Source organism: Xenopus laevis, chromosome 9_10S, assembly GCF_017654675.1.
Source record: "Xenopus laevis strain J_2021 chromosome 9_10S, Xenopus_laevis_v10.1, whole genome shotgun sequence".
NCBI lineage: Eukaryota > Metazoa > Chordata > Amphibia > Anura > Pipidae > Xenopus > Xenopus laevis.
In genome coordinates, this window is record NC_054388.1 from 88,912,567 (window position 1) to 88,931,108 (window position 18,542).

At 40.0% G+C, this 18,542-nt stretch overlaps 1 protein-coding gene across 1 annotated transcript in view; it reads left to right on the top strand.

Moving 5' to 3' along the window:
- Positions 1-18,207, top strand: part of nomo3.S (NODAL modulator 3 S homeolog) — a 41,480-nt gene extending 23,273 nt beyond the window's left edge. The window contains exons 18-31 of the mRNA XM_041577975.1: positions 1,800-1,895; positions 2,363-2,572; positions 3,049-3,131; positions 7,824-7,983; positions 8,389-8,515; positions 8,608-8,721; positions 10,273-10,400; positions 10,949-11,090; positions 13,973-14,056; positions 14,228-14,338; positions 15,008-15,109; positions 15,338-15,457; positions 15,716-15,808; positions 17,698-18,207. Coding sequence (XP_041433909.1) covers positions 1,800-1,895; positions 2,363-2,572; positions 3,049-3,131; positions 7,824-7,983; positions 8,389-8,515; positions 8,608-8,721; positions 10,273-10,400; positions 10,949-11,090; positions 13,973-14,056; positions 14,228-14,338; positions 15,008-15,109; positions 15,338-15,457; positions 15,716-15,808; positions 17,698-17,829 — 1,702 coding nt within the window. The 3' untranslated portion in view covers positions 17,830-18,207. The remainder of the gene's footprint in view (positions 1-1,799; positions 1,896-2,362; positions 2,573-3,048; positions 3,132-7,823; positions 7,984-8,388; positions 8,516-8,607; positions 8,722-10,272; positions 10,401-10,948; positions 11,091-13,972; positions 14,057-14,227; positions 14,339-15,007; positions 15,110-15,337; positions 15,458-15,715; positions 15,809-17,697) is intronic.
- Positions 18,208-18,542: the final 335 nt, after the last annotated feature.

Here is an 18,542-nt window from a genome sequence, read left to right on the forward strand (position 1 = left end):
CTGTGAACTCCCTGGACTGGACCTGCGCAGAAGGGTAAGTAACAAGTTAGGGGCATTTGCCCAGCGGGATGGGTAGGCCAGGGGGGAGGAGGGAGGGTGGGCAACACACGGGAGGGGGGGAGGGTTTTTGCGCCAACTAGGTTTCCTTCCCCTTTAATCTGCACCAATATGGGAGGAAACTCTTAGGGGCAGGGGTAACGAACTATGTGGGGGGGGGAAGCAGGAATGGGGGACTACCTAGAATAGTAGGATGGGTATTTTCTTATTGGGTCGGGTTTAGTTCTTCTTTTGAAGGTGGCATATAACATATTTACAATTAGAGTTGATATGTTATTAAGTAAGTTATGAAACTATATCTTTATGAAACAATATTCTTTATTGATACTTACTCTCTGTGTATTAAACTGTTGGCTTTAGGAAAAAATTGGCAATAAACCTTAATTAAAGTGCACCACTAGGGGTCAAAATAAAATGTTATGTCCTTTCACCTACACATAAAAAGCTGTATAACAAAAGTTGTTTGCAAATTAGTAGTATTCTACTAGTATTCTATTCTAGTATTCTGCCTCCAGTAAGTCATGGTAGAGATTGAATTTACATTTAGTAGTAGCTTTATCACAAGAACACAGCCTTTAAATGAGCTTTAATGCCTTGACCTTTATTGATGCAAAAAATTGTTAAATTTGAGTTAAAAACAGAATACCTTCACACCCTAGGCTGAACAAGGTAGAAAATGGCTGCCACTCTGAAGGGAAGTAACGGCTGCCCACACTGTGATCACATGACTCGCTTGAATCCATGAGATAGGTTGGGTGAAAGCTAGCATAGTTAAAACTACATGGCTCTGAATGAAGTAAACGAAACAGAAAATATAAGATTGGGCTATCAATAGTATATGTAAGAGCTATATAAGCCCAATGGGTGGCACACTTAGGATGACAGGTCCCCTTTAAAGCTTATTGAGAATAGCTCTGCTGAGACTATGCTATTACAAAAAATAAAAATACGGAAGGAAGGCAAGCAATTTGGCTTCTTTAAAGGAACAGTTCAGTGTGAAAATAAAAACTGGATAAATAGATACTGGATAAATAGATACTGTAGCTTGTGCAAAATAAAAAAAAGTTTCTAATATTGTTAGTTAGACAAAAATGTAAATCTATAGAGGCTGGAGTGACTGGATGTCTAATATAATAGCCAGAACACTACTTCCTGCTTTTCAGCTCTCTAACTCTGAGTTAGTCAGAGACTTTGAGGGGGTGCCACGTGGGGCATAACTGTTCAGTGGTTTTGCAATTGATCCTTAGCATCCAGGTCCGATTCAAAAGCAAACCGTTATGACCCATGTGCCCCCCCCCCCGTCAAGTCACTGATTGGTTACTGCCTGGTAACCAATCAGTGGAAGCCAAGAGAGCTGCAAACCAGGAAGTAGTGTTCTGACTATTATGTTAGACAACCAGTCACTCGAGCCTTTATACATTTTGGCTAACTATATTGAAATCATTTTTTTATTTTGCACCGTCTATCCATTTACCCAGTTTTTATTTTTATACTGAACAATTCCTTTAATGTCCTCCATGCAGTACTGCCTATTTAGTTGAAGATTAGGAGAGGTGAAGTGTACTGTATAATGAAGGGTGGGGTTAACTCTGTTTTACCTTCTCCATTAATAAACAATTGAAACTATGTATTAAGCTCAATGTTATGTATGTCCACTAAATGTTTTTGGTGATCCTTTAAATTCATGTTCTTCTATTAAATTCAGCAAGTAATGGAGTTCTATTTTTTTTTTATTTTACCAGTTCCTCTCCCAGCATTCTAACGCTGACTGCAGTAAGACATCATGTCCTTGGGGCAATAACATCTGATAAGCTAATGGATGTCACTGTCACCATTAAGTGAGTATAAACACAGTTTCACCCATTTTATATTGCTAATAGTGACACTGCCTGTGATGCATGTCGTATGTTACTGGATAAAAAAGCAAATGTGTCTTTGCTTTCTGAACCACAGCCGGCTTATGTGACAGTGGCAGAAAAACTCTTACTCTTTTTATTTATAGTGGGCAGATTTGTTTAAAAAGGGTGGTTGTTAATGGCACATTCTCTGCTTGGAGAAGGGTTATTAGTGGGGTCCTTTGGGGCTATATGCAATATTTAATGAAGTGCTTACTTAGGAGCACACTTGCCATTATTCACTGATTCACTGACACAAACATTCGGAAAAGGAGGACCTTACCACTTTTTGCGAAAAGATGTGGGTTAAAAGTATACAGTGTTTGTGAAGTTGGTACAGGTGAAACAGAGCCTACAGCACGGAATAGCTTTGATATACAAAAAAAATCACTTCTTTTTCTCTTGTTCAGATCCTCAATAGACAGCGAACCAGCGCTTGCTTTAGGGCCATTGAAGTCTGTAGAAGAGACACGTAGGGAACAACAGATGGCAGAAATTGAATCACGGAGACTGGAAAGAGAGAAAGCTGGTTCAGAAGATGCTGATTCACAAGCTCCTGTTCAGGAGATAGTAGATAAACTGGAAGGTCCATTTTCATATGAGTTCTCCTACTGGGCAAGGTGAGGCACAGACTATATAGTGAGGTCTGATCACTGACTGCTTTTTTGGATGCTTGTGTCTTATACTCTGTTCTATACTCGTTTGGCGATGGTCAAACGAGAGGATCTCCCTGTGTGCGGCCACCTTTATTCTGTGTTACAAATTCTTAGGTCTATACACTAGATCAATATGAAGTCATGCATGCAGTATGGCCTAAAATGGCAGCTACATCTCAATTTTTAGAGGCAAAAAAAAATTATTGTTATTTAATGTTTAAATAATTTTCTAGTAGACTTAAGGTATGAAGATCTAAATTATGGAAATCTGGAAAAACAGAGGTCCCAAACATTCTGAATAACAGTTCCCATACCTGTATATATAAAATAGTATAAAGTAAAGTTTTGTTCAAATTCAGTTTGTGTAGATTTTTTTTACATGTTTTGTTATTCTCCATTACCAAGTATATCGGTTTAATTAGCTCACTTTCTTTATGTAGATCGGGTGAGAAGATTACAGTGACTCCATCATCAAAAGAACTTCTCTTCTATCCATCTTCTGTGGAGGCTGTTGTCAGTGGAGGTAAATGTCCACTTTAAGTAATGCATATTTTTTTTTGATTAAAAGTTGATTTTAAAACTATAGGTTTTTCTGGGCTCACATACTGTTCAGGGCTTTTACAACACATAAAACAAAGGCGTTGTGTTTGGTGGAGCTAAAGTGGTAGCCATATCCATTTTGAGGTCACTCCGTGCTGCATAGTTTGATAAATCTATGTTTATTGGTTATCAATCTGCTCAGATAATCTTTGGCGTTTATTTTTTATGATGTTTTGTCTGAAGATTATGTGGCTAATAAGATGCTGTAAAATGCATACTTTTAGACTTTTTTGAGATTTTCAGAAATTTCGTACAAATGCTTAAATTAGCATAGATTTGCAGTTTGTTTAAAAATAAGCCAAAGTTGTGGAGGTACACAAGATTCAGGTTGATTTACAAAGCCTAATTTTGCTTGGCAAACTAAAACTTCTACCAAATGAAATAAAAGCAAACAAAACATTTTATAAATAGATCACCTGGCATTTAATGTATGTGAAGTTGGCACTTGCAGGGTTAAGCTCGCCTGCTATGTCCATTATCCCTAAAGCCTTCCGAATTCCTATATTTTAAATATATGTTTTAAAGGAGACAGAAGGGACACAATTGGGGGCTGGGGGGGGGTCAATCAGTGGTGCTCCTGTTAGCAGAAAACCCTGGGCGGGGCAGTTTTCTGCTAACAGGAGCACCCTCCTGTGGTATTAGGTTAGTAATCACTAATCATTAGAGAGTGATTTTGGATTTCCTTCTCCTTCAATATTTTTTGTGCAATTGGCTTTACAAGGGTTAAAATACCCTAATTATCATTAATTGCCGATTAATAACATTTTACAGGGATTGTTTATCATCATTCTTATCAGCACCTGCCCCAGTGGAGCTTACAATCTAATGTGTCAAATTCACAAAATACCATAAGGGTAAGGGCTCATGGGGAGATTTAGTCTTCTTCTAGGCGACAATCTCCCCGATCTGCCTTCCCCACCCTTCCTGCCGGTTATAATGAGAAATCGCCAGTGGGATGGCAATCGCAGTGTTTCGTTTTCCGAAGTTGCCTCACAAGGAAACCTCGGAAAACGAAGTGCTGCGAGTGCCATCCTGCTGGTGATTTCTCATTATAGTGGACGGGAAGGCAGATCGGGGAGATTGTCGTCCAGAAGAAGAGGCGATTAGTCCCCGAATCTCCCAATGTGCCCTTGCCCTAAAGGTGGCCATAAACGTGACAATTACCATCTTTCCCGGAAAAGATCTTTCCAAGAAGATTGTTTGTTTCAACACACACGTGTAGAGCTCAATATACAGGTAGAAACAATAGAATTCTACCTGTATCTGACGATTCAGCACTAACAACGGGCGATGTCCAGGTGCCTTCAAAGGCACCCTATCGACAAACTGCCCGATATCCAAGCCTTCTGCTGATATCAGTTGGCTCGTCTCCCACCAAACACGCACCGAATATTGCAAGAATTTTTTTTCCGGATGATAATATCGCGCTGTATGCCCACCTAAGGCCTACCTCCCAATGATTGGGAGTATGTGTGGTGTGCATGGATATGTTTGAGGTGGAACAGGGGGCATGGTCTATTTTATTACTGAATAAGAATTCAGATTTATAGGGGGTATGCGCTTGGATGTGTTTAATCTGCCTGGATATTTTTGGAGTGTGGGAGCAAACCCACAGGAACACAGAACCAATGGTAACCAAAAGTAACTCCTTACAGATGTGCTATGGTGATAACTGAGCTACAATGCAGCAGTGCTAACTACATGAACTATCATGCCACCGTGGATCAGCGGACATTTGGAAGTAGGGGGACTTGCATTTACTCAAACATTTTACTTTTAGCATCCAGGGGTTTACTGAGCATATACATAGTTCAAACTAAAACGTATAAGAGCTGAATCCCATATCATCAAATTAAAGGGAACTAAGGCATTTTGTGCTAAAAACGACCTAAAAGTTCTAAATAAACAAGGCTGGCTCAGACAGCATGTAATAGTTTCTATCCTCCATAGTTATTTGATCCCTATAGTGGGGCTACAAATGCCCCGGCCATTGTATTTTGCTGTGAAAGTTTTTACTTTTTAGTTTGTAAATCCATGTATTTGTCCATGCAAGGCCTTCCTGTATTTGTTTCTGTATATAAAATGTTTCTGGGATTTATTTCTGTTGCTAGGATCTGTAGGATGAAAGGCCCAGTCTGATGAAGCCTCTGTCAGTTATTCACGGCTATGTTTGCAGTGGGTGGCATCAATTAGCCTGGTTAAAAGTGACATGACATCTGAGATCGCACATGGCGTTTTCACACTAATTAACACATTTATCTTTCTTTAGCCGTTGCTGGTTTCTTTCCTGCCTCTTTTTTTATTAACCTGATTTTAACCTTCAATATAGACTGTTTGTTGCCTAGCAACCTTTGAATTTGGTGTGTTGTTAAGTAATGTGCCAAGATTTCACCGTCCATCGCATTAACGACCTTTCATTTTGTTTTAAAAATGTTGAAGACACATAGAGACAGCTGTCACCAGAAGGGCCATGTATTTGCATATATATTACAGTGATAGAAGCCAAAACCTGCACAATTCACTTTCCCGTGGTATCTCATTCCAAACACGGGTTCCTTTCAGGATACTATTATTTCTAAGCAAGAAAAAAAAAACTTTTGGCGCATTTGAAGACAATTCATCAATATGTATTATCTGAAGTTGCATGAGCCCCAATAAATGCGGTGGGGCTTTGTTACCATCAATGGGTGCTTGGAGATCTTTTATCTGTTAGTCAAACATCTAAACACGATGCTATGAAAAAAACGGGGCTTCTAAGCAGGCCACAAAGGTCCGGGCCTAGGGCAGCACATTTTAAATGAGAAACAAACCCTTTACCAAAAAACTCCTCCCCCCCAGCCTAGCTGCCCCTTAGTCTTTACTTACCCTTCGGTGCATATTCTGTCCAGCGGGGTTCACGGTCGCCATTTTCCGGGTCTTCGTGTCTTCTTCCGGCGCTTCGGCAACTTCCATCCATTTCGGTGCATGTAGAGTTGTCGCAAACCATTGAATTGCTCCAACTGCGCATGCACCTCTTCGCCAGTCTCCGTCTTAGCTTACCGAAGACCCAGAAGATGGCTGCCGTGAACTCTGATGCTGTGACTCTGCACCGAGGGGTAAGTAAAAAGTTTGGGCCATTTTTCTGGGGGGGGGGGGACAGCTAGGCTGGGAGGGAGGGGGTAGGGTTTTTTGGTAAAGGAGTTGTATCTCCTTTAAGGGGTGACATGCTGCCCAGCCTCACCTTAGGTTTGCACAGGGCATGTTGGTCCAGGCACAGGAGATCTCCTGAGTGTCCTGTCCCATTCTAAATCAAAGGATGCGCATGCACGAGATCGGGGGAGGGGCATCAGCTGGGGGAGGCCTCTGGGTGCCATGGAAAGAAATCCGGTGCTGCTTCTAAGTATAAAGCCGGGCATACACTGAGCCATAAATTCTGCCTTGTCAACAGCCTATTGGCCCATGTGTGTTTGGCTCCCAGGACAATTCTTTCATCCACCCAACAATTCTTTCATCCACCCAGTAAAGCCAGGTGGATCTTAAAGGGGGTGATTCATTTTAGTATGTTATAGAATAGCTAATTCTAATCAACTTTTCAACTGGCCTTGATTTTTTTCTTTTTTAAATGCTTTTCAAAAGATTTACCTTCTTATGACTCATTTCAGCTTTCAAATGGGGTCACTGACCCCATCTAAAAACAATTGCCCTATATGGCTACAAATGTATAGTTATTGCTACCTTTTAGTACTCATCCTTTTTTTTATTATCTCCTATTCATACTCCAGCCTCTTATTCATATCAATGCATGGTTGATAGGGTAAATTGGACCCTAGCAACCGGATTGCTGAATAAAAAATTTACTTTAAAACTACAAGTAATAAAAAAAAAATATATAGGCCAATTGCAAATTGTCTCTGAATATCACTCTCTACATCATACTATCATACAAATTAAAAGTGAACAACCCCTTTAAGCATATGGATTTTGCTGTCTGTGCCATTTTTAGCTTGTGGCAAGCCGTTTAAAATACTCTTGCATAGACTACAATGGTAATTGCAGTGGTAAATAGTGTGTGAAAATGCTGCAGGGTGCTTGCCAATAAATAAGATTGGAAGCAGTGATAGACAGGGGCTTTTTGACTGTTGCTGTTCTGTCCCTGAAGGCAGCGGCAGTCAAAAATAACCTGTGTGCCGCTAGCCTAAGGGTAATGTAAACAAGGTTATTTGTTCCCTGGGTAGGGTGCAAATGTTCTCAAAATCAACCTCATTCGTGGGGGTAACTGTCAGTTCCTGTTAGTTGACAGGTGTGCATTAGTCATACCACTGTGTGCATTGAGGGGGATATTGAGCACTTGCCCTTCTCCTGCAGATTTAATTAGCAGGGGATGATGTTTGTAATCCATTACTCATTTTATGTTTGTTCTCATCAAATTGTACAGAACATGTATAAGCAGGAACTGAGAAGGGACTAAATAAAAAGAATACCCCACCTCTGCACTAAGGTTCCTCCTTTTGAGGCAGCTATTGGCCAGGTCTTTGGGTAGACCAATCCTTGTATTTCATATAAAAAAAAATAACAAATTGTTTTTCTAAAGCGCACATTTGTTCCTGTCTCACGTCGGGTGATGTGTTCTTTACAGAAAACTGCCCTGGGAAAATGATAGAAATTCAAGGCAAAGCTGGCTTGTTTCTGGAAGGGCAAATACACCCAGAGTTAGAAGGCGTAGAAATCGTGATCAGTGAAAAGGGAGCAGCGTCACCTCTCATAACCGTCTTTACTGATGATAAAGGATCCTACAGGTTGGTGCAGTTGCTGAACGATGGTGTAGATATAAACTCTTGAAGGCGCTGTAAGTGTATTTTTCTTAAAAAGATACTGACACTAGAAATTAAACCATTTTTACATATATCATAGTATTGGCTTTGTTTGCTACTTATAATTTTGCCATAAAGTATTTGCTCAAAGCTTTTACATTACCCATCTGACATCCCGTGCTCGTCTATGAGGAGGCTGCCATATTTGTGCAGCAGGAGTTTGCTAGCATTAGAAACTTTTACTGACAGGCTGAGATGGGACAGTCAGGTTGGAAAAAACTAAAAATTATTTAAAGAAACAGACCTCTCCGCATAAAAACGATCAACATGACCTATAGGTAACTTTTAATGTACATTCATTTTTCACTTTCATTCCACTTTCCTGTACAGTGTGGGGCCTCTACACAGTGACCTGGAATACACTATCTCTGCTCAGAAAGAAGGCTTTGTTATGACTGCTCTAGAGGGCACTGTGGGAGATTTCAATGCTTTTGCCCTTGCAGGAGTTACATTTGAGGTACTGTGATTCAATTATTCCACCTGCTTTTTTCTGCATGTCAGACGATAGCCTGCAATTAGATAATTAACTTATTTCCCCTTTGCCAACAGATCCAATCAGAAGATGGACAGCCATTGGGTGGAGTTCTCTTGTCACTCAGTGGAGGAGTGTTTCGTTCAAATCTTTTGACACAAGAGAATGGGATGTTGACGTTTTCCAACCTGGTAATGGGAATCTTTTCTTATTATTTTGACAGGAAAGCTGTTTTAATGATATATACAATTGTGTTCAGAATAATAGCAGTCCGACATTACTAACCTGATCAATCCCTGTTTTTGGCAAATAATTTACCAGTAGGTGTAGTAGGAGTAATAGAAACACAACAGACCCAACAGTCTTGATATGCTTTCTGCTGATTCTCTGTCATTGCAACATTAATTGGGGCTTATTTAAAATAATACCAGTGTGAAGTTCAATTAGTGATGTCATTCATTCTGTGGAAAAACAGGTGTCAATTACAGTCCTTATTTAAGGAAGAAGAAGCAAATGTTGTGCATGCTGGTTATAGTGCATTTCTCTCTGAAAATCAGAGTAAAATGGCTTGTTCCAGACTTTGTTCAGAAGAACAGCGTACTTTGATGAAAAAGTTGATTGGAGAGGGGAAAGACATATAAAGAAGTGCAGGAAATGATAGACTGCTCAGCTAAAATGATCTTAAATGCTTTGAAATGGCAACCAAAACCTGAAAAAAGTGGAAGAAAATTACCATTTGAATGGATAGAAGAATAGCCAAAATGGCAAAGACTCAGCCAATGATCAGCTCCAGGAAGATCAAAGAAGGTGTAAAGTTACCTGTGATACTGTTACAATTAGAAAACGCATTGTTGAAAAAGACGTGCTAGAGGTTATAATTTGCCTTAGAACACATTGAGAAATGGCGCAACATTTTGTGGACTGCTGAAAGCAAGATTGTTCTTTTTGGGTCTAGGGGCCACAGACCGTTTGTCAGATGACCCCCAAACACTGGGTACAGAGTGAAGCCAGTGGCACAAGCATGGTAGCACAAGCATCATGATATGGGTTTGTTTTCTTGTACTATGGTGTTCGGCCTATTTATCTCATATAAGGGATTGTGGATCACTTTTAATATATCAAAATAATTGGATGCCATGTTGTTTAATGCAGAAGAAGAAATGCCCTTGAAATGGGTGTTTCAACATGACAACGACCCCAACCACTCCAGTAAATGAGCAACATCTTGGTTCCACACCAACAAGATTGACGTTATGGAGTCACCAGCCCAATCCCCGGACCTTAAACCAATAAAAAAAACTTGTGGGGTGTCATTAAAAAAAGCTGTTTCTGAGGCAAAACCAAGAAATGCAGAATAATTGTGGAATTGGTGGACTCAATACAACACAGATGTGCAGCAGTTCTCAGAAACACTGCTTAGACAACTAAATATTAGTTCAGTCATTCAAAGGAAAGCAAAATCTTGAATCATTTTTCAGTTTATTCAGTGAATGTTTGAGTTTGTGTAGAAGAATGCAAAGACTGCTATTTTTTGGAACAGCCTTTTCTTCACTTTCTGTAAAGGAATGGCCTAAAAGAGGCGATGTTAAACTATGATGTCTGGTTAAACGGGTTATAAGCAACTTGAGCATTGGTAGTTAAAGTCCATCAACAACTTTACAACCCATTTGGCCTTTTTGTTATCATGAATGGCTGAAGCAGAGGATGAACTTGTATAACTGAAGTCATGTTTCTTCCCACAGAGCCCAGGCCAATATTATTTTAAACCTATGATGAAGGAGTTTCGCTTTGAGCCATCTTCCCAAATGATTGAGGCCCAGGAGGGGCAGAACTTGAAGATTACAATCATCGGTCACAGGACTGCTTACAGGTCTGTTAACATATACGGCTTTCAGAGTACAACAAAAGAAGCAAAGTTATCTTTAGCAATTAATGAACAAGTAACACAAGTACCGGTTTGTTAGCAAATGTATAATTGGTTGCTATGGGCTACAAGACCTTGTTGTGAGGATACATTCACTGCCATTGATAGGCTTTTGTTGGAATAAACAACATAAGTAAGGGGAAGTACTTTGTTACTGTGCTGTACCAAGATACAATTTCATACACAGAAAGCATCCATCTAATTGGCACTGACTTAGAAATAGGCCTTCTTCCAATTACACCAGAATATATGTATTGTCTACTCAGAATGTGTAGAAAGCTGAAAGCTCTTGGTTACAAGGAGGCCATTTACCATAGACTCCATTTTAATCAAATACTTCTAATTATTAGAAATGATTTCCCAGGTCCCAAGCATTCTGGATAACTGAACTAGTACACATCTCTTTCTCTCATTTAATTTATAAAGTCTGGAATGAAAACACTTGCAAGTATTGGATTGCCTTTGAATGTATTACATTGCGTATGTCCCTGCAGCTGCTATGGAACAGTGTCCTCTCTTAATGGTGAACCAGAGCAAGGAGTATCGGTAGAAGCAACTGGGCAGGAAGATTGCTCCATTTATGGGGAAGACACAGTAACGGATGGGGATGGAAAATTCCGACTGCGTGGTCTGCGTGTAAGTCCGACTTTCATATTCCCTATAGCATTTGTATTTAGTTGGCTTTAGAAAAATGAAATATACACTAATTTTATGGGATGCAATTCTGTAGAGATCTATTATTTACAAAGGTCCAAAATTAGGAAGCAGTATTTCCTATTGAATAATGTTTAAAGGACATTATAGACAAATAGCAGAGGACCTTTTTACCCATTAAGTGGATCACCGTACCAGAGGCCACCCCTTTAGACTAGAAGAAAAGAACTTTCATTTGAAGCAACGTAGGGGGTTCTTCACAGTCAGGACAGTGAGAATGTGGAATGCACTGCCGGGTGATGTTGTGATGGCTGATTCTGTTAATGCCTTTAAGAATGGCTTGGATGATTTCTTGGACAGACATAATATCAAAGGCTATTGTCATACTAAACTCTATAGTTAGGGGCAGATTTATCAAGGGTCGAATTTTGAGTTCATGGGAGTTTGTAAAAATCGGAGTTAAAAACGACCAATCGAAATTTAAAAAAATAAAAAAATATTAAATTCGGGTTAATAGGATTGACCCGCAAACTCGAATCAAATTCGATTCGAGTTATTTCTCAAAAAAAACTTGATTTTCAGGAAGACTGCAAACAACTCCAAATTGATCCCAGAACGTCCCCCATAAGCTAAAACAGCAATTTGCCAGGTTTTATGATTTTTTGTTCTTCCTTTTAATTAGGGATGCACCAAATCCACTATTTTGGATTGAACCGAACCCCCGAATCCTTCGTAAAAGATTCGGCCGAAAACCGAACCTGAACCCTAATTTGTATATGCAAATTAGGGGTGGGAAGGGAAAAATGTTTACTTCCTTGTTTTGTGACAAAGTCACGTGATTTCCCTCCCCGCCCCTAATTTGCATATGCAAATTAAGATACAGGTTCGGTTCGGCCGGGCAGAAGGATTCGGCCGAATCCGAATCCTGCTGAAAAAGGCCGAATCCTGGCTGAATCCCGAATTGAATCCTGGATTTGGTGCATCCCTACTTTTAATACTTAATGTAAACTTAGCTCAAATCTGCATTGATCATATAACAAACCTATTGAGTTTTTTATTGGACAACAAAAGACATACACCCCTCAGTGACTGTAACCACTAACCTGGAATGGCTTGTGCTCCTCCTCTCTTATAGGGCAACCCCAGTTGTAACGGATTGTCATCTGTGTGAGATCTCTTCTCCAACATGCGACAAGACTATTTAATTGTTTAGGATGTCGCAGTGATTATTCCTCAAAGTGGCATCCTCATAATGTGGCAAATTATAAAGAAAATTATTGTGTTACTGCACATTTTGAAAATTGCCGTTGAGACCTATAGTTACAAAACATACGTATAGTGCTTGTGCTCAGCAGATACTACTGTGGTTATCAGTGCTATAGGAGAAGTTGAATTAGGCCTTATTTTTCTTTGCTAAATCTTGAAGGGATTTCTGAAAACTCTTATTGCCTTCAGTGCTTATCCAGATGGAGATACAGTGCAAATGATGGGGTTGTCATGTTCAAACCTCCCAAATTACCCTGCTCTTCTGCTCTTGGTCTTTAGATCTAAAGCTCACTCACGCTGTATTTGACATGGGTTTATTATTGCTGCACACTGTGTGTGTGTGTGTGTGTGTGTGTGTGTGTGTGTGTGTGTGTGTGTGTGTGTGTGTGTGTGTGTGTGTGTGTGTGTGTTGTGATGTGTATGGTTCCCAAATGCTCTAGGCCTGTGCAAAGATTTCCTTACAAGCAATAACCAAAGTTTTAAAATTCTACTATTGATTTTGAACCTTTAGTTTCTCTGGCATATCTGAGCCGTTTGACACCAAAAAAGGGCAGTATTTTTGTACACTCCATTTCATAACAAATGACACCTAATGAGCTGCTGCTGCTCTTGCTATCTCAGTGCTGATGTGTATATGGAGCATAGTAGTGCAGAACTGCAGATGTCTATCTGAACTAGAGGCACAACGAATAAAGGGGGGATACTATCAGCCTGGATCCCTTTTTTCTCTGCTCAATGCTTTGAACCCCAGCTTTGGTCACATTATTTATAGTACATTTATAATAACTTTAAGGAACAGTAACACCAAAAATGAAAGTGTTTTAAATAGGGATGCACCAAATCCAGGATTCTGGCTTTTTCAGCAGGATTCGGATTCGGCTGAATCCTTCTGCCAGGACGAACCAAATCTGAATCCTAATTTGCATTTAGGGGCAGGGAGGTAAATCACATGACTTTTTGTCACAAAACAAGGAAGTAAAAAAATGTTTCCCCATCCTGCCCCTAATTTGCATATTCAAATTAGGATTCAGTATTCAGCCGGATCTTTCGCCAAGGATTCGGGGGTTCGGCGAATCCAAAAAAGTGGATTCGGTGCATCCCTAGTTTTAAATAAATAAAAATATCATACTGTTGCCCTGCACTGGTAAAACTGATGTGTTTACTTCAGAAACTCTACTATAGTTCATATAAACAAGCTGCTGTGTAGCAATGGCGGAAATTGAAAAAAGGCTATATGGCAATGGTTAAATAGTGGATAACAGATAACACCATTATGTTCTACAGAGCTTCTGAGCCTTTTGCTACACAGCAGCTTATTTATATAAACAATAATAGTGTTTCTGAAGCAAACACTGCAGTTTTTCCAGTGCAGGGCAACAATGCATTATATTTTTATTACTTTAAAACACTTTAATTCTTTGATGTTACTGTTCCTTTAAATATGTGGAACCCTTACATTACTGTGAGTAACCATATACATCTGTATACAGAATATATTTCTGCTTGAGCACCAGCACAGTTGTCATTGTCTGCAAAAAATAAAGGTAGAAGAGATCCTAGCATAAATGTTCATCTTCCTTGCGCTTATCTCTTTACAGCCTGGCTGCGTTTACCACGTCCAACTGAAATCCGAGGGCAATGATCACATTGAGAGGGCCTTGCCATCATACCGGGCAATTGAGGTTAGTACCTTTCATTGGGCCTTTCACTGTAAGTCAATATGTTGTTGAGGCAAGAGGCTCTAGGCATGATAGATGGGAAAACATGGGAGCATTGCACATATTACTTCTAAATCTCCCACTGCATTCAGAAGAATTGCATTCACGTAAACATGTTTCCGTTTGATCTTTTAGGTTGGCAGCAAAGATATCGACGATGTAAATATTATCGCCTTCCGTCAGATTAACCAGTTTGACCTTAGTGGAAATATAATCACCTCGTCTGAACATCTGTCGACTTTACTGGTGAGCTACGTTGTACTTCTCACCTTGGGAGGCTGCAGGATGTTATACTATGCTACCGTAAATGAATGCGCAATGGTGCATGTTTTCTGTTTATTTTGCCTAGTGGACTAGAGGGAGAATGCTAGAACAATTGCCGCTGGAATAATAAGATAGATATATTGCACAGCAAAGAAGAATGGCGACTGAAAGGCACATTTTCCACATGCATATGATATTAAAAAGAAATGTAAATGTATTGACTTGAAGAAGAGCAAGGCTCAACGAGTGGAGTCAGTACACTGTGGGGCTCATTTATCAACACTAAGCAAATTTGCCCATGGGCTGTTACCTATAGCAACCAATCAGATTGCTGCATTTATTATTTTTCTTGCAGCTGGCTTTAAAAAGCTAATCACTGATTGGTTGCTATAGGTAACAGCCCATGGGCAAATTTGCCCAGTGTTGATAAATGAGCCCCTGTGTGTTTAAAGGGATTGCTCGGAATACAGTGTGCTGTGGCTGTCACTCCAAGCAAACAACAAGAATACAAAAGCTAACCTGTTACCTCCAAAACATGCTGGTCTTATAAATGTGCAAATGTATCTGAGGCATCCAACAGGGAGCAGTGGATTCTGGAAACATTGCATCTGGCAAAATAAACAGCTATTGCTAATTTCTTGCCTTCCATAGGTAAAGCTTTATAAAAGTGAAAATCTGGACAACCCTATCCAATCGGTGTCATTGGGTCAGTCTTTGTTTTTCCACTTCCCACCACTGCTAAGAGATGGAGAGGTAAGAGATCCCTACATATTATCTGTAAGTAGTGGCAGCCTATGTATTTGACTGGTCTTCGTTCAGCAATCTAAATATGGCAGGCCGTCATACCAACGGATTTTATTGCTCATTTTTAGATGGACCCAATGAAATCTGTTACCGTACTTCCATCAGGCTGTTCAGTATAAGTCATCATTTGAAAGCACATAACAATTTTCTCAATACTAATGTTTGTTTTGGTTGCAGAATTACGTTGTGCAGTTGGACTCCACTTTGCCTAAATCTCAGTATGACTACACGCTGCCTCAGATTTCCTTCGGCACTCATGGATACCACAAGCACATCACATTAATCTTCAACCCTACGGTAACCCTGAAATCCTCTCTCTTATTTAACCCATTGTCCACTTATAAATGCAAATAACAACAATTTCATTATCATAAAAAAAGCCTTTAATGTATTCTAACAGTGTTTTGTTTTTGGGCTTTAGGTAAAATCTGTCTACTTTTAAATTTTTCCATTCTTTTCTGCCGCTGTGTATGTTTATTAAATGCCAGATTCATCATTCCTTTTGCCATAAAACATGATTGGTGATCCTGTTACTGATATGTGTCTTGTTTTCAGAGGAAGCTGCCGGAACAAGATGTTGCCCAGGGCTCGTATCTGGCTCTTCCATTGACTCTCCTCTTGTTACTGGCTGGCTACAATCATGATAAGGTGACTGCACAACTGTTATGTTTGAAAGCACATTATGTTACATTTCCTCCGATCATTCGGGTTTCTAAATGTTATCTTGAGCGGACTGTGGTTGAAAACAGCACCTGGCATTTCAAGTAAACAAAGAACCAAACAGCCCCCACCACCCCAATAAATAGTGACGGTCTATGGCAGCCACTCTGACATTTGCCAGAATGCACTGGCCTGATCTTGAGAGCAATTGTTGAGTTGTATACATCATTTGTATGTATAAACTATATGCCATAATTCATTTATAAAATATATCAGTAATTAAAATGGCAAGTGTTTTTGTCAAATTCAAGTAACCAAAAACAACCAAGTAGCAGTTATATCAACTTAATGTGCCAGTTCCTAGGTCTGGGACTAAAATGACCATATTTCAGTAAAGTACATGGAGGTTTAGCAGAGCCGGACTGGGAATAAAAAGCAGCCCGGGCAAGTGCGCGTGCACACAGACACACACACACAGACACACACACACAGACACACACACACACAGAGACACACACACGGACACCGGACTGGGAATAAAAAGCAGCCCGGGCAAGTGCGTGTGCACACAGACACACACACACGGACACACACACGGACACACACACAGACAGAAACACACACACAGACGCACACACACAGACACACATACACACACCCCCTCCCCTCTACTTGGAGCTTCTTGTTAGCAGAAAGCGGGGGAGGGAACTCTCGCATCTCAATTGTTGATTAACCGGCACCTCCAAACATGTCTTCTGCACAATGAAAGGGGCCTGGTGTCCTTGGTCTTTCCCTAATTGATGGCCAATCATAGGAGGAGGAGGAGGAGAGAGGGCGGAACGCATGGCTGCTCGGCATGTGTGTGAAGGGAGAAGCAGAGCAGCACAGTGCATGCTTTAGTCTCTACCCATGCCCAGTGTCCTCGATAACCATAAGTGCAGCTCCGACGGGCACAACGCGACCCATTTCACTGTTAAACGGAGTGGCCCTTCGGGCATTTGCCCGGACTGACAGATTGCCAGTCCGGCCCTGATGCTTAGGTGATAGATCTAACTTGTAGCTTCATACTATTGATAATGATTGGTTTGGCAATAAGAAATGTCGAAAAATGTCATGTGCTGATGCACCATATCTACCAGTTATTGTGCATTGGCAAGTGAAGAAATGAAGAGGAGCTACAGCTCCCATTCACTTCCTGCAGTTCAGAATGTTCAGACCTCAGAACAATTGGAAGCTGTCCATGTTGTATATGATCACTTTCTCAATTTGATTCAGTTTGGCCTGCAACATCAACATTGATTTATTCTATCTTTGGTTACTGACTTTTAATTACAGGTACAGGACCTGTTATGCAGAATGCTTGGGGCCTCGGGGGGGGGGGGGTTCTGAATGATGGATCTTAGGCCGGTTTTGCTTTCAATAAGGATTAATTAAGGATTAATTGCCTATGATTAAGTGCCCAGTCCTACCATGAATATCAAATGTTAATTATATCTTAGTTTGGATCAAGTACAAGCTACTGGTTTATTATTACAGAGAAAAAGGAAATCATTTTAAAATTTTAGATTATTTGGAGAAAATTGAGTCTATGGGAGACGGCCACTTCATAATTAGGAGCTTTCTGGATAACTGGTTTACTGATAAAGCATCCCATGCCTGTATAAAAAAACCTCATGTGTCTATGTGTGTGCTTTTTATTGTCTGTAGAGAAAATAAACTGCTGGATGTCGCTGTATAGTTTAATGGAAAATACATTAACTAATCCTTTATATTTAGAAGCTACCTTTTACCCTTAAATTAATAAAGTACCCGTTATGTTAGTGCTTACATAAATGTAATTGTTGGAGTACTCATTTTTGTGTTTGTTCTCCTTGCAGTTGATTCCCCTGATCCTACAGCTGACAAGCCAACTGCAGGGAGTCCGTGCGATTGGACAGACAAGCTCTGACAATGGCAGCCCAGAGGATGCAAAACGCCTCCAAAAAAGACCAAAAAACAGGAGGACATGAAGAAAAGGAATCATGACTGGAATTGTCACTGAAGTCACACTAATTCTACTCCCTCAGGACGAGTTAAGGAAGGAACGCTTTGGTTCAGAAGAAACTACTGACTTCAAAGTTTTGTTAGATATTTCCATTTTAACAATGTTGGTTTGTACATTTTTATGAGAATATAGAGCAATCTTTGACTTAACGTACCTAAAAAAAGAAAAAAAAAGATGTTCTACCACTTTTGATATCCATGCTTTTTCACCGGAGGTAATTTATTTTTTTTATCGTGATGGAAAAACTTGTGGACCCTGGACCCTCTCACAAGACAAATTAATTTATCTTCAAAACTGATTTCCCACTGGAGCTTCAATAAAAAGTGTCATGATTACCTTTTTACCCTGCAGTAATATTTTGGTTTTCATTTCCTGCATCAGAGAGTGTAGGCTTGTGGGTCAGGTGCCCAGGGTTCTTGTGATAATGGGGCTTCCAGCTGAAGTATTAAAGCTTAAAGGGACAGTATTCTGCAATCTATAAACCAGGTATAGCACAACCAATCGCATTTATTGCATTGAGGAGAAGTGACACATGTCAAATCCCCGTCCCAAATATGTATCAGATTCATGTACTGAGTACCATCACCTTCCTACTGCTAAGTGCAAGAGTTATACAGGGGTTAATGGAGTTGCAGGTCAAAGCCTTTGACAAAAAATATTCTGCCTATATCTGCAACT